Source organism: Pyrus communis, chromosome 16, assembly GCF_041283825.1.
Source record: "Pyrus communis isolate YQ-2024b chromosome 16, ASM4128382v1, whole genome shotgun sequence".
NCBI lineage: Eukaryota > Viridiplantae > Streptophyta > Magnoliopsida > Rosales > Rosaceae > Pyrus > Pyrus communis.
The window spans coordinates 13,913,206-13,936,679 of NC_142580.1; the positions used below are offsets into that span (position 1 = coordinate 13,913,206).

Genomic DNA, 23,474 nt, shown 5'->3' on the forward strand with positions numbered 1-23,474 from the left:
GCGCAGTTCCTAGAGACCGCTGCCTCCACCATCTTCTTGGAAACAGTTGCCGACAACAGCGAAGAAGGCAAACACCACGTCAAGGTACGAAAATCCAACGCCTCCAGGCAGTCGCTCTCTGCAATGACACATCGTGTGAGATCCCAATCACCAATGGCATCAAGCAAGGCTGTTATGGACGTTAGCGACGTCTCTCATCTGGAAATTACACCGTTGAATCTGTTGCCTTCATCAAGAGGACCATCTCTTCCAATAAGATCGCGGTCTTCTCCAAGTTGCTGGATTCCATTCGACAAAGATATGAGGACGAAAAGCCTTTGCCCGTCATGGGTAAAATAACAAAGAACTCTTTTGTCCTCAGAGCAACTGGGCAACACATGATAAAAAAAAATGAACGGAATATTTGTTAAAAAAATTGGAAAATCAAAAGACAGGAAATTTGACTAATTATTACACAAAAAATGAACGGAATTTTTTTAAATTTTTTTAGCACAATTAGATACCACAACCGTTTGATTTGGCTAATATTTTGCAAAAGAATTTATGCGTTGAGACGAAAGAAATAGACTATTCTAATTGTTGAAACTCAAATAAACAAAAGAATAAAATTCAAAGTGAAGTAGACATCATAAGTAGGCCTTTTTTTTTTTTTTTTTTTTTTTTTCTCTCTTCGAAAGTATTGGTATCACTTTCCTTTAAAGACTTGTCCATACGAGATTTAGCTCAAAAGCCTGGCCAACTTCACCCTCGCAACGACATTGAGCTCGAACAACTTCAGCTTAATACTGCAATTTTAAGACCAACCACGACCTAACTTAATTTTTCGCCTAACTCTCAATCATTTTTGAAATTTGATGAAGTATATGTTTGTCAAATTTCTTACAAGTAAACATGTCGTGGACGTGAACTTAAAAATGAAGGGAGATTATATCACGCACTCCAAATTACTTCTCTGCATCCTTTTAATTTTTTTAATATTTTTCTATCAAGTATTAGTAGTGTATAAAAAATATTAAAAAATTAAAAAAATACGAAAGAAATAATTTGAGATGTGTGAATATAATATATCAAAATAAACATTTTATATGTGCACAATGATCAACTCAACTATTTATATCAGCCCAACAAAACGACTCCAAAGTCAATCATGTACACACAGAGGAATGATATATGTATTGTTTTGACCGAGAAATCTCGCTCACCAAAACCAGATGGTTGACCACTTGTTAAAATCTTTTTAATTGCAGCAAACCCAGGTCGACAAGTGCTTTATAACTGAAATTTGAAATTCCCGGTACAACACACACATCTGTCAAAGAGAGAGAGAGAGAGAGAGAGAGAGAGAGAGAGAGAAGGAAATGGACCAATATATCCTCAAAGCATTGGAAGATGAATTGTTATGGTATGACGAGAGGCCTCCAGTAGTGCTGAATCAAAGCGCTTTTGTGCCGTACACAAATACACCCGTCATTGATAAGCTTCCCAATGATGTCACAAAATCCATGAATACGAACAAGAGGATGCTGCAATTCTTGAGGAAAAGCTGGCAACCTGCAACGGCAAGAAATGAAGCCGAACAGGACGGCAGACAACGGGGTTTTCGCCGCATGATCAACGAGCGCATGAGAAGGGAGAAGCACAAGCAGAGCTACTTAGCCTTGCATTCTTTACTGCCCAAGGGAACCAGGGTGGGTATATTCAGTTAACCACATTAAACTAAATTTAATATCCGTTATCAGCACTCCAAAATAGTATAGTTTCTTAATCGGATTTTCATGAAAGTGTTTTTATTGGAGTGATCCACATAACCTTTTGCACATCCTTCTGTTTTTTCTAGACATTGAGTTGATGAACAAATTAAAAGAGATTCAAGAGCCAGAATCAAAAGGGTGTTCAGAAGATGAAAAATGATATGCAAATATCACTCCTATGAAAAATTAAGAGGAGCATATAACTATTTCGAATTGCGCAAATGAGCAAGAGATTTGTTATATAATTGTTTGGTGTTCCAATTCTACATGTTGCAGAGTGATAAGAATTGGATTGTGCAAATGACTGCTACGAACATTCAGCGGCTGGAGAGGTACAAGGAGGAATTGATCAAGAGGAACGTGGAGCTGGAAGAACTTTTGGTAGAAAATGAAAAGGAAAGAGTGAAATGGAGCAAGATTAGATTAAAGGTGGCTAATCCTACATCAGGAATTGATTCTATGTTGGAGGTTCTTAAGTGCTTGCAATATTTGGGTTTGAAAGCCAGAAATGTTCACTCTAATTTCTCTCCTGAGGAGTTTTCAGCAGAACTGGAAATTGAAACCAAGGTATGCATGCACATAATTTTGAAGTTATCATAAATTCTTGCTATTTTTTCATGTGCAATGCTAGGGAGACAAAATTTTACAAACTAAATGATATGAAAGTTGACGATTAGATTATTATTTAAACGTTGATAAATGTGCTCATTTCTATTGGTGATACATCATTTAATTTGCAAATTTTATCGACAAATATAGTCTCCCTAGCATTACTCTTTTTTCAAAATTAAATAAAAAGGAGTAGGATAGATGATTTCCCCTTTAAATTTCACTCATACTAATTGATCTGATTTTGATAAGGTAAGATAAATTTGAACAAAATAAAAAAATTCATTATACCTAGTACTTTTTCTCTTTAACAACTAATCTAATATACCAAAAAAAAAAAAAAAAAAAAAAAAAGAATTTCAATTTGAGCGCAAAACGACAATCAGATTGTCCTAACCAAGTACTTTATTTTATTTAAAATGGTCATTACGTTTGGTTCTAGGCCAAAAATGACAACTACGTTTTAAAGCTTTGTGCTTTGCATGGACATACATAGGATAGGAAGATAGAACAATTCTTATCCATAAATTAATTGAATATAGGAGAACGCACACGTGGTGTTTTTCACCACTCACCCCTTATATAATAAAACACTAAAATTCTGTATTTTATTGTATTTTTGGGAAGATTGGAGCTGCAGAGATAGAAGAGGCTGTGCAAGAAACACTCAATGAAGCTGAGAGGAAGTTGCGTTTTCCATTTCCAGGAAGGTGAAGGGAGACAGGAATTTGGTGCTCCAATTGACATTTGACTTTTGAAATATGGAAAACGAATGGGTCTATTTGTCTCTTCGTGGCTTGAAAATTTTCAACTTATCGAATTTAACTACAAGTTTATATTTTCAAACATGACCTATTATTATACTCTAATTTAAAACGTGGAAATGATGTGATAAATGGCATACTATTATCAGAACTTTTCAAAAACTTTTTAACACCTTTTCTTTTTGGTCGGAGAAAACTTTGTATGCGCACTCGGAGATCGTACGTCCGCCCACGCAAAAGTTCAAAATTTTCGAAAAACTTGTAAATTTTAGGAATTAAATTATAATTCGGAAAATCTAAGATACTTGATCAGTTTCCAATATTCGTGATTTCTGAACTTGGAAAAGAATTTGATTCCATAGAGGCATTGGAAGATATCACATCAAAATGTATAAGATAAAAAGGAAACAAAGCAGCAACTTTATTTGCATTCAAACTTATTGGTGCGATTTACGGATTTAGCAAGCGCACGATGTTTACAAAAATTCTTTGATAATTTATTTAATGTAGAATCTCTCAAAAGATAGTTGAAAATAAACGGACGAACAAATGAAATATGAACATTATTTAATTAAAGAAAAAATAAATACACTAAATTGTTGGAACGGTTACAAACTATAGTTCTAAAAATCTCCGCCTAGGCATTAGACGGCTGGTCACCGCTCCGATTAGTCTCTGTGCGTTTGAAAATTAAGAAAGTGCGCCTAGACCCGTTTAGACGTCCGCCAAGCCCGCCTAGGCGCTTGTCTAAACCTACCTAGGTCGCGACTTTTACTGAGACAGAAAATCAATAACTTTTATTTTGCATTCTAATTTCAATAAAATGTAAGAGACTTAAATACTTGGACGAATACTCATTATATGCTTGTTCCCATGTTTTTAATATGTTTTAATACTTTATTATTTGTCATTTTATTTTTAAGGTTTATGTATTCCCATATAATTATGTGTGTTTTTTTTTAAAAAATAAATAGACACTTGTTTATACTATATATACAACAAATTTATCTAAATCCGTCTAAACCCGTTAGCCGTCTAATTTGTTGAAATAAACTAAAACTAAAAAATGGCCTAGGCACTGGGCAGTGGCTTCCGTGGTGATTTTGAGCAAAACATTCAATAAATCGGAGAGAGTCTAGGCAGCGCTAGGCGGCATATGCTAGGCTGTTCCTCGTCTCTCAGCTCTGTGTATGTGCAAAGTGGAAACCCAAAAACTCTAGATGTCTCGTGTAGCGCAAAACCAGAACTTCTGTGCCTAGAAACGGAGAAGTGTTGTGCTGGCATAGCATAGACGGATGGAGAGAGGGAGATGTACGGTGGAGAGATGGAGGGTTGGAGGGAGTTGCTTTGATTTGTTGTTTTTCAAGAGAGAAGAAGATCAAAGGGATGGAAAGTTAGAAGCGGAGAAGCCGAGGTAAAAGAGAGAGAATAGTCAGCAGGGAATCGGGAAAGTGGAAAAAGATGCTTAGTGTTGTGTGAAAGTTCACCAGCCTTATAATAAAGAAAATAAACAATAATTACCCATTGTCCACTAAATAAATATATTATATAAATTGTTTAGATAATATTTTATTATTTGTTATGTTTAAGACAACACTATATTATACTTTTAGGATGCGTTTGTTGCACCGGACTATCTCAGACTGGACTAGCTTTATGGACTAAGCTGGAGTGGCTTAGATTAGATTAATCTGGACTGATTTAGTGAAGTGTTTGGTACAGCCTCAGACTAAAAAACAGGATAATGGAAAACCATCACATTCTTCACCAAAAAACCAACAAAGCAATTCAGAAAAAAAAGTCGTACATTTTTTTTATATTCAATTATAAAATTTTCATTTGATAAAGAATGATATTAGGAGCTACAAATATGATATGGAGCCATCGAATAAGTACTACGTTGTGTATACAAAATGTATATACACATTCTATATTATTTGTATTTGACATACAAACTCAACTCAGGGTCTTCTCCCTTCTTCCAGTGACTAGTGGACTGGTGCACTCGAATCTTGCATACTTGAGTCTGGACTCTCAATATCTGTTCTTCGCATACGAAGAGAGCTTAACCTTGTGGCCGAAGATAAGGACACGCCAACATTCCTCTCTGCACCCAGCATGTGGAAATACACTTGAGGTGCCCATCCATCCCGCTGGTTTAGGAGAGGGAACGACTGCAAGTAACAAATCAAAATTGTGACAATTCCTACAAGACCTCCGGTGAAGACGTCCTGCCAATGATTAAGTAATCATCACACGAGAGATTCCCATGAAAGCAGCACATAGTAATGGAAGAAATATAATGGAGAGCTTTGCGGAATCGCCTCTATGATCAAACACTTTGATCTTCTCGGACAAATACCATGCAAGAAAACCAAGAACTGCAAATAAAACTGAAGTATTTCAGCACTAGGAAGCAAACAACAACATTTTTTTGCATTTATTTACATAACTGAGATTAAATGAACAATTGTAAAAAGCAATTGAAATAGAATCGAGGGATATGATGAATGGGAAAGTACAACAGACAAAAACAAACAACTGAACCCAGTGCACCAGGCTACTGCCATCGCAGCCATTGCAGAGTCATTGCAAAGTAGATACGTAGACAAACAATTAATGAATTTGGCTCCCAGTTTTCGATTTATTTATTAATAATTTACCAAACACAACACTCAAACTCCAAAGCTCTGCATCTGCATCTAAATTCTTTGTCCTTAATACTAGTTTTCTAATCAAAAGCCTTTTGTCCATCACTCTAAGGGTGATATCCAGAGCTCATGCATAGTTTGGAATTTTGTAGTTTAAAGAACTCCCTCCAAAAGGCATTGACAAAGATGGGGTCTCTATCACTAACAATGGCTCTCCAAAAGGCATTGACAAAGATGGGGTCTCTATCACTAACAATGGACTAAGGCATGCCGTGCAATTTAAACACATTATCAAGGAAAACTTGTGCAACTCCAGCTGCTGTGTATGGTTATAAAATGAGAGTACATAGATAGCCTATCCACCATAACCATGATCACCGATTTCCCTTCGAACAGAGGCAGCCCAGTAATGAAATCCATATTAATATTAGTCCACACCTGAAGGGTAATAGGCAGTGGATGCAACAAATTTGGAGGAAAGTTTGCTTCATACTTGTTTTGCTGACATACATGGCAAGTAGCTATGAACTGTCACACATCCTTCTTCATTCCATGCCAATAGAATCGTTTCTTCAATTGGTGATAAGTCTTCACCACTCCTTGGTGACCTGCAGTTGGGGTTGAGTGATGTTCTTCCAACAGTTTAATTTTCCACTCAGAATCTGGACTTCAAACAATCCTCTTCTTGTAACATAAGAACCCATTATCAATTGAGAACTTAGCAATTGGTGAGTTTCCAGTGCTAGTATTAAGGCTCTCGAAAACCTCTCTGGTCTTTGTTGCAATCCAATTATCATGTTCATTGTACCTCCTAAAATCATCCAACCACCCACCATATGGATATGAAATGGATGCACATTCCAAAATAACAAGGGAAGAGGCTTCTTGAAGTGGAGAATGACGATGGACCAGAGATAGTGCATCAGCCACTACATTGTCATGACCCGATTTATATAAGATTTCATAATCAAAGCCCAGAAGTTTTGACATCCATTTTTGTTGGAAAAGGGTTATTAGCCCGTTGGTTTAGGAGTATTTGAGGCTGTTATGGTCTGTTTTGATGAGGAAATGTCGACCTTGGAGGTAATTTTTCCATTTCTTCACTGCATAGACAATGGCAATCAATTCCCTCTCATAGGTGGATAAAGATTGGTTCCTAGGACCCAATGATTAACTACTGAAAGCTATGGGCCTCCTTCCTTGTTGTAGTACTGCACCAATACCACAACTTGAAACATCACATTCAATTTCAAAGGGTTTAGAAAAATCAAGAAGTACCAAGACTTGGGGTGAGACCATGGTAGCCGTAAGCTTGTTAAAAGCTACTACAGCCGCACTAGACCATTCAAAACTGTCATTTTTGGTGAGATTGTACAGGGGTTGATAGATTCCCCCATATCCGGGAATAAACTTCGTGTAATAACTTGTTAACCTTATAAAACCTTGCAACTGCTTGACATTCTTAGGCTCGGGCCGGTCCTTGATTACTTGCAGTTTGTTTAGATCAGTTTCCACCCCCTCTTGAGATACAATATGGCCCAAATACTCAACCTTACACTGTCCAAATGAACACTTAGAGCTCTTGGGATACAATTTACTGTGTTACAACTTGTCAAAATACCAATCTGAGATGTACCAAATGATCAGACCAACTGTTGCTATAAATCAACAAATCATCAAAGAAGACAAGCACAAACTTTCTTAGATAAGGTTTAAAGAGATCATTCATTAAGTTTTGGAAAGTTGCTGGAGCATTGGTGAGACCGAAGGGCATAACCAAGAACTCATAATGGCCTTCATGTGTTTGGAAGGCAATTTTTGGTATATCAGCAGGATTCATAAGTATTTGATGGTACCCCGATCTTAAATCCAATTTAGAAAAATAGTGAGCACCAAACAACTCATCAAGTAAGTCATCAATTAAAGGGATTGGGTACTTATCCTTCACTATGAGCGCATTAAGTTCCTGATAATCAATGCACATCCACCATGTGCCCTCCTTCTTCTTCACCAAGAGCACGGGAAAGGAAAAAGAACTGTGACTGGGCCGAATAAATCCTGCATTCAAGAGCTCCTGCACAGCCTTCTCAATCTCTTTCTTTTGTAACGAGCCATAGTGATATGGCCTAATGTTGGGTGGTTTAGCATCGGGCAACAAAGGAATGTGGTGATCATATATTCTCAAAGGGTGTAATTGAGAAGTGGCAGCAAACAACTCCTCAAAATCATCAAGAAGGGATTGTAGCACTTGCAATTGGGAATGAGTAAGATCACGATCCTCAAACTGTTTAGTTTCCATGGAATACAGAAGCAACCCCATATTAGAAGTGTAAAGTTCCCCGTCCAATTGTTGCAGGGTGACCTCTTGGATTGATGAATCTATAGGGGTAGTGTGAATTTGTGTTGGTTTTTTGTAAAGGCCATAATTAAGTGTTGGAAATCCCACAAAACTGGGCTAACTGTAGACAACCAGTGAACCCCCAATACTACATCACAGCCACCCAAGGGTAAGGAAAATAAGTCCATTATGCAATTGTAGCCTCCCAAAGAAAAAGCTACAGAATTAGAACACCCTGAGCTTTTGACCTATCCCCTATCCGCAATCATAACTTCAAAAGGACTAGTAGCTTAGACTGGGAGACCCTAACGTTTCTGCAACTTCGAATCAATGAAGTTGTCAGTGCTGCCCGAGTCTAAGAGGATAATGATAGTGTGACCCCCAATGGTTCCCTTAACCTTCATAGTTTGAAGGTTTGGTGTCGGGGCAGTGCCATAAAAGGCACAAGAATTGAGTTCCATAACCTACAATTCATGATCAGCATCCTCCACAACACAATCCTCAGGAAAGAAGGCATAAATGAAATCCATCATGAGCAACTGTTTGAGATCGCATTTATGCCCCTTAACCCATTTATCTTTACAAAACCAACACTCTCCCCATTCACGTTTATGTTGAATTTCAGTAGGAGTCAATTTCTTGATGGGTAAGTTAACCGGATGCAATACAGTGTGAGTAGGAGGGGTTGTGACTACAGATTTAAAAGAAATAGAGACCCGAGAGGAAGGAAGTTTTAATTCAGCAAGTTTGGTGTCCAATTGCATAGCAATAACAATGGCCTCATGCATATTGGCAGGTTTCAACAATTTAACATCGTATTTCAATTCACGTTTAAGGCCACCCAAGATACAACTCTTAAGCAAAATTGGGCCCAAATCAAAGGTTCGGTTAGCAAGCCTTCGAAATTCAAGGATATACTCACGTAAGGTACCTGTTTGGCGAAGTTTGAACAAGGACTCGGCCCTATCATCAAACTCAAAGGTGCCAAACTCCAGACAAAAGGCTTGAGTGAAATCCTCCCAATGAGGGGTGGAACGAGGCGGTGAACACCTTTTGATTCTTCGACGTGTGATAGAAGGAAAAGAACTGGTCAGCCTTATAGATCCAGGCCAACGGATTATCCTCCTCCATGAAATGAGGAAAATTAACTTGGAGGAGACCACACTGGTCGTGGTTGCAGAGACCCGTCACTCGAACCATTGAGACCACGAGGGAAAGGAATCGGATCTCGATCACGTTGAGGACTAAGAATAAAGTTCCCCGTTGTAGAAAACCCACCACCCTTTAGTACGAGTTGTGAGTTCACGCCGAAATTGCACGAAATAAAGGGGACGTTGTTGATCGAGTTGAGTGGCGAGTTAGCCGGAAAGTTGAGAATCAATGGCAGAAGCTACCGCTGCGTTAACCGAAAAGTTGACATTCTCAGCGATGAGATTGGGAATGGAGGCGAAGGCGACCTCCAAAGCAGAGACACGAGCATCCATGGTAGTTGCACGCGTAGCGGCAATATGGCAGGGCATGCACGGAAGGGAGCCAAGATCGTTGGGTGATACCAATGTTAGTATCCCAATAATCTGGGTTTAACCTTGACCTGCAGCAATGGTGGAAGTGTAGAGAGAAGAAAAAGGCAAATCGAAAAAGAGTTTAATATTGATTTTTCATATCCTCTCTTTGCCACAATCTAAGGGAATATGACAACCACTTTGCTACCTTCACCGAGTGTGTGAATGCCAACTCACAAAATAAACTACCCTTCCAAATTAGACTCTGTTACAAAAGACCCCCAATTTCCACTAACAATTAACTCCTTATTACAATTTTATCCAATGCCCTACTATTAAAGGAATATTACAACTGAAATCACAACAGACTGCAGGTCATCATTCCCAATGGAAATCAGCGTTATATGTCGTGGCTCGTCCACATGTGAATGTGGGTTTGGGGACGACGCCATAAATGACATCGGTTTTTTTTTTTTTTTTTTTTTAGGGAGAAAGAGTTGATGGCTCTCGACTTCGCTGCTTGCGATGTAGCTCAATCACGCAGATTACAGGCCTGGTGATGGTGGCTCGATGATGCGGTGCAACTGGAAGCCAGCGGCTTGCGATTTGGGTTTTTTTTTTTCAATTTCCAGATTATAAATTAATTCAACTTCATGCATATTCAACATATAATTCAATGTATGGACATGTATTTGATGCAATTCATGACAATATGAATTCACATAATTCAACAATTATGGATATAATGCATACACAATTTATGTAGAATCTAAAATTAAAAAAATGTAAGTTGTGTCATGCATTTTAGTGAATGTTCATGCTATCAGGGCTGCAAAAATATTGAGATAAAAATCGTTGTTTTGGAAAAACTTGATTGCGTGATGATATTGATGAACTGGTTTGATGCAGAAAACTTCCACGTCAAATTCCTAAGCACAGCGGTAGGAGCGTGCTGATAATGTGTTGTGGCTTATATTAATCTAACAAGGGAGAGAGGGGGCCCAAAAGAGAGAGAGAGAGAGATATATATATATATATTTGTAGGGTTGTGTAGACGATGTGTTATTCCCCCTACACAATGCCTTTATTTATAGTAATAAGGGAGTGAATTAACAAGGTGTTGGGAAAGTAAAAAGGCATGTCATTGGATCCAAAACACAGTACGCTAGAAGGATACAAGCCTAAATCCCAAATGCACAAAATGCACCTCTAGACCCTCACTATGTTTGAATGAGAGAAATAAATTTAGAATTTTGATAAAAGTTAGAATTTATAAATTGACATGCATCAATTCCCTTGTTTGAATTCATAAACATAGAAATTGAGACTGTGGAAATAAAAAAAAACTTGGAATCTGGGACCTCCAATTCCATGTAAATAGTTGTCATTTTTCCAATTTCTATGATTGAGAGTTAAAAAAAAACAAATTCCGTATTTAATTTCATTGTTCTTTTAGGTTAACCAAACAAGAAAATTCACAAATTCTAAAAAATAAAATCCCGTCATTTAGCTTCCTTCATGTTAAATTTATTCATCCAAACATAGTGGGTGGGGGAATGGGCAAGCCTCACAATAGACTAGCAATAATATAGTTCAAATTCATTTTTAGCAAAAATCGAACCTAACAATATTGTGACTACTCAAGTCAATGTTTATAGCCTAAAATCCAACTCCTGGAAAAGGATCCAAGACTTGCAAAGGTATTTATCGTGTTTTTGGTAATTTCGTGTTTTCGAACGGTGCTTTATGTTGGCTAATGCGTAACGACTTGGATGAAAAAGGTTATGTAGTTCTAACCCTTGACACTTCCACCAAGAAATTTCACCAGTTTTCCATACCGACCCCTGCCGATGATTATTCGAAGCTGAATCTGGAGGTTTTGGGAGACTATATATTTGTGTTCATCATTCCCAATCCCCAAATGATTTTTGGATCATGAAGGAATATAGAGTGTCAGAATCTTGGACCCTGCTTTATCTTATTAGAGGGGATTTGTCCCTGGGATGCTTTCTAACCGCAAAACTTTGGTTCGTTCAAAGAACGGCAAAATGGTTCTTTTAGTTACAGATGACATCTCCAATAGGCTTACTTGGTTTGATTTAGAGGGAAAGGTGGCAACGAAGTTGAAGTTTGCGGTCTGCCTAGTCACTTTGTAGCAACCATTTGTGTATCGCCTTAAAGTATTGGATGCGGGAGAAGAGAAAATTGGCTGCAAACTCTTTCGCGAAGAGAAAATATAGAACAATGACATACTGTCGTGATTCAAGATAACACGCATTTAAATTCAACTATGCTGACATTAAATTGAGCGTTCAGAATCAGATCATAGTCTGCGCATCCAAAGGACCACAAAAGTAAATATAACTTCCATCTAAATAGTAATCAAGATATGGTCATAATATAAAAAACTGAAAAGCAATGAGCAAAAATGCAATCGACATCAAAGTCTGTAAGAAATAACATGACCAGACATCTAGACCGCTGGCAAAAATCTCACTTAAGAGGAATGAACCTTGAAGAGTGGGTGGCACCAATACCAGGTCTACCGTGCTTCACAGGCTTGTATGAGATTGAGAACTCAGCAAGGTAGTGGCTGATCATCTCAGGCTTGATTTCAACCTGATTGAAGGTCTTACCATTGTACACTCCAATGATGCTTCCAATCATTTCCGGAACTATAATCATGTTACGCAGGTGAGTACGGACTGGTTCTGGCTTTTCACCGGGTGGAGCCTCTCTTTTCTGTTACAAGCACAAAGAAACACTCATTAGGTCCACACTTTCCTCAACCATGGAAGCAAATGACAATATGCATCAGAACAGAACGACGAAAAGGAAGATATGCTTGATCCCGACACTAAAATAGTATGCTGCAACGTTCATTTTTCACTAGTGAATAGTGATTAATCAAGGCAATGTCTTATACAGGCATTCATTTCAAACTTTTGTTTTAATAATTGCTCCTTGTAAAATATTCATGATAATATATCAAAATCGATATCCAATCAATCAAATACAGCTTCAAGTAAATCCAACAACAGAACAGTGTCCTAAACAGTAGTCCCATTTCGATTATGCCTTCTAAGGGGTGTATAGACTACTACATTCGAGTATACAAGTCATTCCTACATTATTTATACATTGATCAATCAATTTATGAGCCAAACCTCTGTAAGCGTAATAAAACAAACGGACAAGAAAATCCACACAATTCCCATGTGTTTACAGTACAAAACCAAAGCACATATTTTAAGTAGATCAGGAATATCAGGTCCCCATTTCCAGAACACAAAACACATGTAGACAAAGTTAAATCAATTCCCGATATGAAATTAGATTCATGACATGAATTAGATGCATAGTGTGTACATAACATATGCTTGACAGAGGGTGGACAAGCTCAGGACCGACATTGGCGTTAACTATTATGCATCGAAAACAAAGAAGCTGATAACTCAGTTATAAATAACGCATCATTCTCATTTTAAACCATCACGAACCACATCAGCAAACTGATAAGTTCTGAAGTATTACCGCTTTGCGCAGCTTCTTGATCAAAGCCATAGGCTTGCGCTTCAGACCCCTCTGAAACCTACCAACCACAAAAATTCCAAAAAGATCAATTCAAACCCAATTCACAAAACCACCAATAAATCAAACAAAGAGATCGCATCGACCCATCTGTATTACCTTCTGCGCGCTCTGGCAGGGAAGAGCTTGACAAGCTCATCAGTGGACATGTCGAGCAGAGCATCCAAATCGACGCCCCTGAAGCTGAACTTCTTGAATGTTCTCTTCTTCGGAACTCCGGCCGCCGCAACATCGGCCTCAACGTCAGCCTGAAACACCCAAACATAGAGAAAGAGAGAGAGTTAGGAGAGATAAAGTACCAGTGAAATGATGCGATTCAGAGAGAGGTAGAGAGTGGGGATTTGGAGACTTACCATGGTGTAGCTTTCGGTATCGGAAACGCTAGGCGGGAGCAAAGCTTGGAAGAATTCGGATCTGTGAGTGGCCGCTAGGGTTTTCTGATGCAAAGAGGTTTTTCTTTTCAAGCTGAATTTATATAATCTCGATTGTGTGGTGCTGGCGGCTCTGGTTTTGTGTTTAACCCCAAGGGTCTGACGGATATGGATTTCATCCGGATTCAAATTGCGGGAATTCTAGTGATCTTATATGAAATATTTATCGTATATCGTGCGATCAAAAAATTATTTAAATTTTATTATTTAAAATTAAACACAAATAAATTACGATAAACGGTTAGGATGTGAGGATTCCTAGGATCTCTATCTACACTAAGGATAGAGGGTGGGCTTAATCTCACAATGGGCTAGCAATAACGTGTTACGAATTTACCTTTGGCGAGAATCGAATTAAGACCTCTTACTTACAAATGAAAATAAATATCATTAAACCGGAGTACTAAATAATAACATATGTTGCACTTGAGTTCATACTATGATCAGTACGTTTTATTTTTCATTTTTTTCATTTGTGTGTGTCCATGGTGCCCAAGTCAACTACTTTGCTAAAAAGGACAATATATTTCCTAAAGAAAACTATTTGGCTGCTGCTAAATTTGTAGCAGTTAAGTAGTGTCCTTTCCTAAATATCTAAGCTAGACATAAAGGGGTCTTCAACAGGACAATGACTTATATGAAACGGGTTTACCATCATATGACGTTTCTTGTTCAATAACATATCGTCATGTGAAAATTTTTCTCTACGTGGCAATGTATTATTGAATCTTAATGTCACGTAACAGTAAACTCGTTTCGTATAAGTTGTTCTTTCATAGTTAAACAAAACAATGACCTAATAAAGGTTCAACTTATCCTACTCATCTCATAACAAAATAAGAAGCAAATTCCGCAATGACAGTAGCCCCACTACTAAAGCGACAACATGTGGGGAGAGTTTTGAGTCTACATTTTTTATGTATCATTTTTGTTAAGGCACATGCAATCGTATATATAAAGTGAGGTTTTCGGGGACGAAATTTTGTTGAAGTGCTTTGTACTCTTGTATAATGTATTGGTCTCTTTGATTTTATTTTTATTTTTCGGCTTATTAGTAGCAATATTCGACGAGGGATTTATTTTGATATCTGATGACAGTGAATTATATAGTTCATTTTTGTATGCACAGAATTCCAATAAACACAAAATTAAACAAGAACTAAGTTGATGATTAACCCAATTTGTTAGCAGTGTATGAAATTTCAATTTTTTTAATGATAGCCCTTAGCTTAAGCTGAAGGCTGGGCCTTGGGGAGCACAAAACAATATCTTTCCAGAGAGAACCAGGCTCGAGAATAAGGCTTGGGTTCTGCATGTAAAGCTCGTATATGGATTCTGCCTTGGAGTTCAAATTGCTCAAGTTTGTCAGGCACTTGATCGCTTCCTGATCGACTAGCAACTTGTTGTCTCCATCCTTCCATCCTATTCGCTGCATTTTATGCACAAATCCAAGTTAGTAAATTTCATGCCATGCATATGGCCGTATTGGCAATGCTTGAAAGAAAAAGTTAATATCATTTCTAGGATGTAAAAGATTTTCAGACTTTATGATAAATAACTTAACTTGCGTCTATTTCAAAAAGCACTTCATCATTTTCTATACAACTTCTATATATATCCTTCTGATAAAAACGTTTTTAATGTGCAAAAGTGTTTTCTACAAAATATTTCCAAGTGAGTCCGTCAATGTGGTGGTTGAATTAACACATCATCAGAAAATGTCATCTAAAATTGTGGTCTCCATAACAACATTACTTCAAAGTAAGTAGCTTTTGAGGGTACAAAATTAAATTACCTTTGGAGGACCAGCCGTAGCATTGGTGCAGTAGAGCCTGGCATTGTCAACAAGCTGGCAATATCTATAAAATGAACTAGCAAATCTCTTGTGGGAATTCAACTGTGAACTGACCCTCACTGCCCTCCCGACCATGATAGCTCTTCTTATGCCTCTAACAACAGCTAAATAAGCATCACAAAGCACTCCAACCAACTCTATTCTGTAGGGTTTTCTCCTGGGTTCCTCCCCATTATCTATCTTCTGCTGGTCCTGATGATCCTCTTCTTCATCCACTCGTTCCCAATAGTTTTCGGTAATGGTGCCATCCTCCTCCACCTTGTATCCGACCCCCATGCGGTAGCGGCAGTTGTGAACATCCCGGGCCATGTCTATTGTCTGCTCAACAAAGGGCAGCCATGATAGAGTGCTGTCCATGATTACATCCCTTCCTTCATTGAGTGCAGTCACTAGAAGCGATGATGCAGCATCAGTGGATGATTGGTGCACCTGCATTGATCAATCAGTTAGTTGATGCAACTATGTGATGGAATTATCCCATTTGAAAATTGCTACAAAAGCACATTCTTAGATCATCTAGCTCATCAAAAAATGTGGCAGACATATACTTCATACATCAACTATCATGATTAACTGTAATGACATCAATTGCGATGTTTGATTAACTAATGTAAGGGTATAATGCAAAATGTGTGCATTTATATAACCATAATGTAGAAATTCTTTGTGCAGGGATAACATGACGCGCGCCTTGAAGATACCTCAGTTTTACAGTTTACTCAAAATTTTCCACTTTTATCCCATTGATTGACATGGTTGATTGTTAAGAGTATAGAATGGTCCTTCAGAGCTTAGACCTTATGGCTTTAAGTATCAAATTTCGAGCACCTACAACCTAAGATCTAGCCAGGCGATTAATCAATCCGAGATTAGAAATCTAAAGTCACTGTCTCCCAGGTTAAATTGTGATAAACAAAATTAACTAAATGAGAGAGAGAGAGAGAGAGAGAGAGAGAGAGAGAGAGAGAGAGAGATTTAATTACTAGCTCAGCGGTTTGGAGCATGTCACTGTGGTGACCTCTAGAGCTAAGGGCTCTGTAAAGGACGTCCGTCTCTTTGAAAGCATCAGCCTCTACTACCACAGCATTTGCTGCTGCTCCTGACCAGAATGATCTGCCAAATATGGACATGCATACTAAGCACACTCCATTAATCACTAAATGATCCTCATGCCTCGTTTGGTCTCTAAGATTGGTTTGACTTGGATAACTTATTAGTTTTAACAAATGTTGAATGAAGAAGTAGATGTCAACTTGCATGGTTTGTCCAAGTCGAAAGTAGAAGAAGCATTAGTCATGAAGAAAACTTGTTCTGCCCAATATTAGACACGGAAACAAGGCGCAAGCGTGTATGAAAATTACTCTTTGAGAATATCTTTGAGGACAGTGCTTTTGCCACCGCCCATTCCACCACCTATAAGAAGAAGCACGGGACTCCTCTCACTATGGGCCACCGGCTTCATCACGTCCGTACATTGTGGTTCTCCCTTTATTGCAGTGCTTCCAATGGCTTTCATTTCATCTACCAAAGTAGAGAACACCCTTGTCATCTTTAGCTCCTTGCTGATCCTCTCAAATCTCTGCTTCCTATATGTCAAAACAAAATAAGCAAATTCTCACCAAATTTGAAAAACAAATTAGCAATTCAAAATTCGTCTAGTACATAAATAGTCTCATCAATTTCAAATTCTCCTCCCAAAAAATGTTATTTTTTCTTCTTCCAAATGTAAACATCGTGAAATTTGAACCATTTGATCTTGGTCAAACACTCAATGACCAAGATTTAGCCGTTAAAGGTCTTGGAATATCTCATCTGTGCCACGCTAGAAAAGTATCAAATTATCTCATTTATGCCACGCATATTCGGCCTAGAGGCAAAGCGAACAAGACACGTGCCTTCGACATCACTTTAAATCAGGCCTCATATTTTCTTCACACCCTTATTATATACCTTAAAACTTTCATAATTCATAGTATTCTTGATTCGAAAGAAGGAAAAAAGAAACTCTTCTTCTCATAAATCTAATTTGATGCATCCCAAATTTTTATTGTTGTGAAGAAAAATCATAATAAGGTACTAAATTTGGAAGGCCTCATTTCATTTTTGTCATAGGTCTTAGTTTAGCACGGCTCTGGTGCCATGTAAGCAATTTCGACAAATTGTTAACAAATTTTGACGGTAGAATGCAAAGTGAGACATGAGTAGAGTTTCAGGATTAGGTTAAGTAGCAAATTTTTTTTTTTTTTTTTTTTGGTCAAAAGGTTAAGTAGCAAAATTTGAGTTTCATGAAAATAAATGTAATTATAGAAGTCCTTTTTTTCATACTAAGTTTGTATATGTGTGACGTTTTGGCATATAGTGAAAAGCTTTATGTATTATGCAGAATGCCTAGTGCTTCCCGACGACAATGATGATGGTATTAGTACATGAAAGAAATTTTTTTTACGAGTAATGTTATTTATACCATATTTTTATACTATATTTTGTATCTGATATGGACAGCCACATCATTTGAAAGATTTGCAAAACCCAAGGAAAGGAATGAGAAAGACTCCTCGTATACCACAATCATTATTTTATTAACTAGTTTTTCTTAATTATTAGTTTATTAAATAATGAACTAAATTTAAAAATCTGATTAATTCAAATGATGTGGTTGTCCACATCAAATGTCACCTAAGGTGATATGAAGATGTGGTACAAAAATATAGTATGAATAACATTATTCTTTTTTTACTCGAAAATAATTTCCTTTCATGTATTCAAGAATACTTGAACTGAAAATTTCTACCCTATTTCAGTAGAGTTGGGAGAAAAATTATGAGTGGGATAAGTTAAATTAATACGCAAAATTATTTATGATTATTAGGTAATTAACTAAATGGGAGAATTTAAAAAAAAAAAAAAAAAAAAAAAAAAAAAGAACCCTAAATGGAGAATTAACCTGGTAGCTGCCAATACCATGTCTTTGAGCTTCGTCATCTTCTTAGTCTCTGCATTCAAAACCTGCAAGATAAATAACTGATGAATAAAATATTATATTGCGATTAATTAATTAAGAAGGCTAAAACAGAAAAGAGAAGAACCCAAATGCTAGTTTATTTTGTATTAATTTCTAGCTGGACTTTTTGTCTGGAATTAATTGGTACATTGACATTATTGATTTAAATTTTGAGAGGTTTTGATACAGATGCCCGGTTTTAAAATTTTGCGATTAAACATTTATACGTTTTAGAGTTTTGATTAAACATTTTTCTACAATTTTGGTGCCACATAGATTAGAAGTAGCCTTTTTTATAATTTAAATTACCCAACTTGCCATTATATAAATATACCTTTTTAATTCCTAGATAATACATCAAAACTCCTAAAATCTTGTAGATAAATATTGTAGAATTTAATTCCAATAAAAAGTCTTTCAAAATACCCATGATTGCGACTTGCCATTATATTTAATATACCTTTTAATTTTCTTAGATAATATCTCAAAACTCTTAAAATCTTGTAGATAAATATTGTAGTATTCAATTTTAATAAAAAGTCTTTCAAATTACACATGAAAAGTAGATTTCTTCTTGGTACATATTTGATACGTTACTTAATATATATTCTTGGTACATATTTGGTATGTTTGTTTTCTTTTTTGTATGTATTTGGTACATTTATATTTATTTTAAAAAAAAAACATATTTGGTACATATATTTCTCCTTGGTACATATTTGGTACGTTACTTTATATATCTTATTGGTACGTATTTGGTACGTTCATATTTCTTTTTTGTATGTATTTGGTACATTTATATATTATTTTGGTACGTTTATATTTATTTAAAAAAAACATATTTGGTAAGTTACTTTATATATCTTCTTGGTACGTATTCGGTACGTTTAAATATATTATATGAACGTACCAGCCTCAAGCCTCCGAAAATAGAGAATATGTCAAATTATCTCACATAATATCAATATAAAATAGTGAAAACAACTACTAATTGAAATGGATAAGTCCATTCAAAATTCAAAAATGAGGATCACAGAATTCTAACGTGGGAGAAGAAACTAGCTTCCTAAAAAAAGGCCACATACAAAAATACATCAACATTAAAGGATAATAATTAACATTTTAAATTAAAAAAAACACAATAATTATATGTAATCTAAATAAATATAAAAATGCTGACATTGCTATTATTTAGGCGTCCTAATCAAATTTCAAAATGGAACCAATGTTCAATCCAAAAAGTATGAGAAATGTGTAGGGAATTCTAATTTCTCCTTAAATTTTTCGAATTTCTGGGTAATATTATGTGTGTGTGTATTCATATACCTGACTAATCATTAGAGTAGCTTGGCTCCAATGAAATGCAAAATAACTGAGGATGCATCTATCAAATTCGTTAATCAAATTTACGTAGAGAGAATCTTGATCTGCTTCTGAAGCGAAATATTCGTAGATGTTTTCTTCACACCCTTTCGTTTTTCTCAAGTAATCATAAGCTAACTTGCATAGCTGGGGGCACTCATTTGCATCCAAAAATCCCAGTTGCCTAGCTGCACATAAAACAAGCAAAATTAAGCGCTTTAAAATAAATATAATTTGGTAATTTAGCAAGAAAAAGTTAGTAACAAGACTGTCACATTCTGGTCCGGACCCCATCATATCCCAGACTCGACTCCATCGTAGCACAATATCATCCACTTTGAGCCCCGACCATGCCCTCACAGTTTTGTTTTTGGGAACTCATACGATAACTTCCCAGTGGGTCACCCATTCTGGGAATGCTCTCACCCAAGCTCGCTTAACTTCGGAGTTCCGATGGAATCCGAAGCCAATGAGTTCTCAAAAGGTCTCGTGATACGTAGAGATGAGAATATATCTATATATATATATATATAAAGCTTACATGATCTACTCCCCTGGGCGATGTGGAAAGTTACAATCCACCACCCTTAGGGGCCCGACTTCCTCGTAAGCACACTTCTGGTCAGGGATTGACTCTGATACCAAATTGTCACATCCTGGCCTGGGCCCCCACCACAACCCAGGCTCGACTCCACCGTAGCACGATATTGTTTGTTTTGGATCCCAACCACGCCATCACGGTTTTATTTCTGGGAGCTCACACGAGAACTTCCCAGTGGATCACCCATCCTAGGATTGCTCTCGCGCAAACTTGCTTAACTTCAGAGTTTCGATAAACTCTGATTCCAGTAAGCTCCCAAAAGGCCTCCTGCTAGGTAGAAATGAGAATATACATATAAAGCTTACATGATCCACTCCCCTGAACGATATGAGATGTTACAAAGACTCAATGTTAGAATTCTCTATTAATTATGTAACATAAATAACTTGTAAAAATTTGAAAACATAAAAAATTACTAACTAAAATATTATATTAACTTGGTTCAAAGATGGGTCAATTTCATTCTCTCCCCAAACATGTGAAACTTTCTTTTTTATTCAATAGAACTCTTTCTCATACCATAAAATAAAATTTAACTTAGTCCTATTAATTAATTTAAAATTTTCGAATATCAAAACAAGTTGACTTTGTAGAAGAAGTTTTTTTTTTTTCCTCTTAAAAAGGAGGACAACTGGTGGCAAGCCATCAATTGTCCATCCTTTTCGGGCTTGAAAAGGCTGAAATTTTTTTTGTAATAGAAGGTTAATTAGCTACCAAATAATACATGTTATAAATACCAACTAGCTAGCTATTCCAACTTGACTTCTGGACCGAGATCCAAGTTTAAATTCTTCTTCCCAATTTAAGAAAGTAATATAACTTTAAGTTCTTTTCTAGAAAAGAAATATTAAAATATGTATTTTAATATTCTTATATCTAGTTTGCAAATACATTTTTAGAATCGAGTTCTATATGATATGTATTTGTAATTTTTTTTTTTTAACAATGAAAAATATCGTAATTTTCTTCTTTTTCAAAAAAAAAAAAAAACATTCAGGACTAGTTTTTAATATTTTCATTGACTAAAGTTAAAGAAAAGAGATAGAGGTGTATTTAATTAGAATTTTAAATTTTTTTGAAAAGAGTTTGCAATTCAGATCTATTCAATCAATATTTTAAATAATGGAAAAAATCAATATTTTAAATAAATTTATGGAATTTTATGGGTAACAATTAAAATTCAAGTATATTCATTTCAAATTTTAAAGTAGTCCATAAAGCTTTATGTATATTTAATTAATATTTGATTTTAAAATATTTTTAAAAATAAAAGGATTTTAATAAACTTAGAGGGATTTTATTGTGTATTTTAATCTTTAGAAAATTAGGCTGATCCCCAAGATTTATAACGGTTCTAAAAATCTTTCAAAATTTCAATTGAATAAATATTGAAAAAAAAGGTAATAATGTGTAAGATATTTGACTTGGTTTTTTCCGGTATGATCTAGAAATTTACCAACATAATGGGAGAATCTTTCGATATTCCTAACGCGGCCGGATTCCGTCCTCTCTATTCGTGGAGTGATGTTGTTTGGGGCTCTCAACGCCTTAGCCGACTTTTTCCGGCGATAAATGCTCGTGGCAGCAGCAGCAACCAGAAGGCCAACAAAGGAGGCAGCCAAGATGTGCACTGTGAGGTTGACCTTGCCATACCCACCATCTAAAATATAGATGTCAATTAGAAAGCTTGATGGTAGAGAGAGAGAGAGTGAGAGGTTGGCTTTGGCTTACCATGGTGATCCATCTTGCTGGAACTCGGAGAGACAGAACAGGAGTGATATGATGAAGCTTTGAGGGGATTTTGAGATGCCTTCTAGTTCCAGCTAGCTTTGTTGGTGCTTTCTTTATGACGTTGATATGATATGATATATTATTCTATTCCATGACAAAAATATCTTATTTTATGATTTTTTTTTTTTTTTTTTTTTGTGTTTTTTTTGTTTTGAACACATGTCATTATTTGGTTTACATTAATGTGGGAGTGGGCTTATTAAGACCTGATTTGGTACTGAGGTGATTTTGAAAAAAACTGCTATAAAAAAAAGCTGGGAGCTGTTTTTGTGTTTGGTAAACACTCAGCTTCAGCTTTTTTTCACAGTTTTGGGTGAAAAAAAGCCAAAAACAAGAAGCTACAAAACCCAGCTTTGAAAAACCGGCTTTTTTTCACATCTGTTTTACATAAAAGTTTACCAAACACTCTAATACTGCTTTTTTTTTCAAAAGCACTTTTACAAAAAAGTTTACCAAACACTCTGCTGCTTTATTTCACAGCTGCTTATTCTCACAGCACAGCAGAAGCAGCTTTTTTTCAAAGCACAGCAATACCAAACCAGCCCTAAGTCCGACAAATATTTTGATAAACGGGCTTAGCATGCGTCTACTCTTTTGTACATATGTTTGTTTGGAATGATCATTCTCTTTGTAGGGATCTTGAAAATCCTCTAATCATATTCATTCATCGTACATCGTACAATAAAAAATTATTTTAATTATTTTATTTAAAATTAAATATAAATAGTAACTTACGAAAATTGACTGCACGATATACGATGAACGAATATGATTGGAAGATCATTGAAATCCTCACAAAGAAAATCCGAAAAGGATTCTCATTCATTTGTTTGAGACAATAAAACACAAGAGTTATGAGTCTGAGTAGTTGATTGATGGGTCATGCATTATGTCGATCCCTATTGTGGGTCATGCATTATGTCGATCCCTATTCTAAGAGCAGAATCATCTATTCTAAGAGCAGTTCTACCGTGGGAAATGCCCCCTCCCGAGCTATTCACTATTTAATCCACCTAGTGAACAGTAATTGCCCTTAATGAACAGTAACTATCTTTTGCATCTCCATTCCTACACTAAATAGCCCTGGCAATAGGTAATAAAATATTAATATTTTTTATTATTTATAAAATAATACGAAATAATTTAATTTGTAATTTCAGATAAGATTTTTTATCGTTCTTATTGCGTCACGTGTCATTATCCAAAAAGACAATTATTGGTGATGGA

At 36.2% G+C, this 23,474-nt stretch overlaps 3 protein-coding genes and 1 pseudogene across 4 annotated transcripts; 1 reads left to right on the forward strand and 3 right to left on the reverse strand.

Annotated features, from left to right (window-relative positions):
* Positions 1-1,173: 1,173 nt before the first annotated feature.
* Positions 1,174-3,254, forward strand: LOC137730671 (transcription factor bHLH92-like). The gene is made up of 3 exons (XM_068469639.2): positions 1,174-1,688; positions 2,028-2,318; positions 2,988-3,254. Exons 1-3 carry the CDS (start codon positions 1,359-1,361, stop codon positions 3,072-3,074), a joined length of 708 nt encoding a protein of 235 aa, XP_068325740.2. The 5' UTR covers positions 1,174-1,358; the 3' UTR covers positions 3,075-3,254.
* Positions 3,255-5,112: 1,858 nt separating this feature from the next.
* Positions 5,113-9,597, reverse strand: LOC148690021 (uncharacterized; annotated as a pseudogene).
* Positions 9,598-11,892: 2,295 nt separating this feature from the next.
* LOC137731052 (small ribosomal subunit protein uS19x) lies at positions 11,893-13,727 on the reverse strand. The gene is made up of 4 exons (XM_068470107.2): positions 13,560-13,727; positions 13,306-13,454; positions 13,150-13,207; positions 11,893-12,357 (listed from the first exon to the last, which is right to left on the reverse strand). The coding sequence occupies exons 1-4, from the start codon at positions 13,560-13,562 to the stop codon at positions 12,109-12,111; spliced, it is 459 nt and encodes a 152-aa protein (XP_068326208.1). The 5' UTR covers positions 13,563-13,727; the 3' UTR covers positions 11,893-12,108.
* Positions 13,728-14,785: 1,058 nt separating this feature from the next.
* Positions 14,786-22,307, reverse strand: LOC137732265 (calmodulin calcium-dependent NAD kinase). 2 transcript variants are annotated; one of them, XM_068471572.2, is made up of 8 exons: positions 22,188-22,307; positions 21,913-22,116; positions 19,820-20,043; positions 18,437-18,498; positions 16,854-17,078; positions 16,476-16,605; positions 15,433-15,921; positions 14,786-15,066 (listed from the first exon to the last, which is right to left on the reverse strand). In XM_068471572.2, exons 1-8 carry the CDS (start codon positions 22,198-22,200, stop codon positions 14,809-14,811), a joined length of 1,605 nt encoding a protein of 534 aa, XP_068327673.2. In that variant the 5' UTR covers positions 22,201-22,307; the 3' UTR covers positions 14,786-14,808. The 2 variants fall into 2 exon arrangements, with proteins under 2 accessions (XP_068327673.2, XP_088544255.1); XM_088688129.1 differs by lacking the exon at positions 21,913-22,116 and having other exon boundaries at positions 22,188-22,272.
* Between the last annotated feature and the right edge of the window lie 1,167 nt (positions 22,308-23,474).

Excerpts from the sequence above, each read along its gene's own strand:
- LOC137730671 (XM_068469639.2), top strand. The coding sequence starts at position 1,359 with ATGGACCAATATATCCTCAAAGCATTGGAAGATGAATTGTTATGGTAT. Across the intron at positions 1,689-2,027 it reads TACTGCCCAAGGGAACCAGG|AGTGATAAGAATTGGATTGT; the intron begins GTGGGTATATTC and ends TACATGTTGCAG. Across the intron at positions 2,319-2,987 it reads AACTGGAAATTGAAACCAAG|ATTGGAGCTGCAGAGATAGA; the intron begins GTATGCATGCAC and ends ATTTTTGGGAAG.
- LOC137731052 (XM_068470107.2), bottom strand. Across the intron at positions 13,208-13,305 it reads CCTGCCAGAGCGCGCAGAAG|GTTTCAGAGGGGTCTGAAGC; the intron begins GTAATACAGATG and ends TGTGGTTGGTAG. Across the intron at positions 12,358-13,149 it reads TCAAGAAGCTGCGCAAAGCG|AAAAGAGAGGCTCCACCCGG; the intron begins GTAATACTTCAG and ends TGCTTGTAACAG.
- LOC137732265 (XM_068471572.2), bottom strand. Across the intron at positions 18,499-19,819 it reads CTACTCTAATGATTAGTCAG|GTTTTGAATGCAGAGACTAA; the intron begins GTATATGAATAC and ends TTTATCTTGCAG. Across the intron at positions 17,079-18,436 it reads ATGGTATTGGCAGCTACCAG|GAAGCAGAGATTTGAGAGGA; the intron begins GTTAATTCTCCA and ends TTTGACATATAG.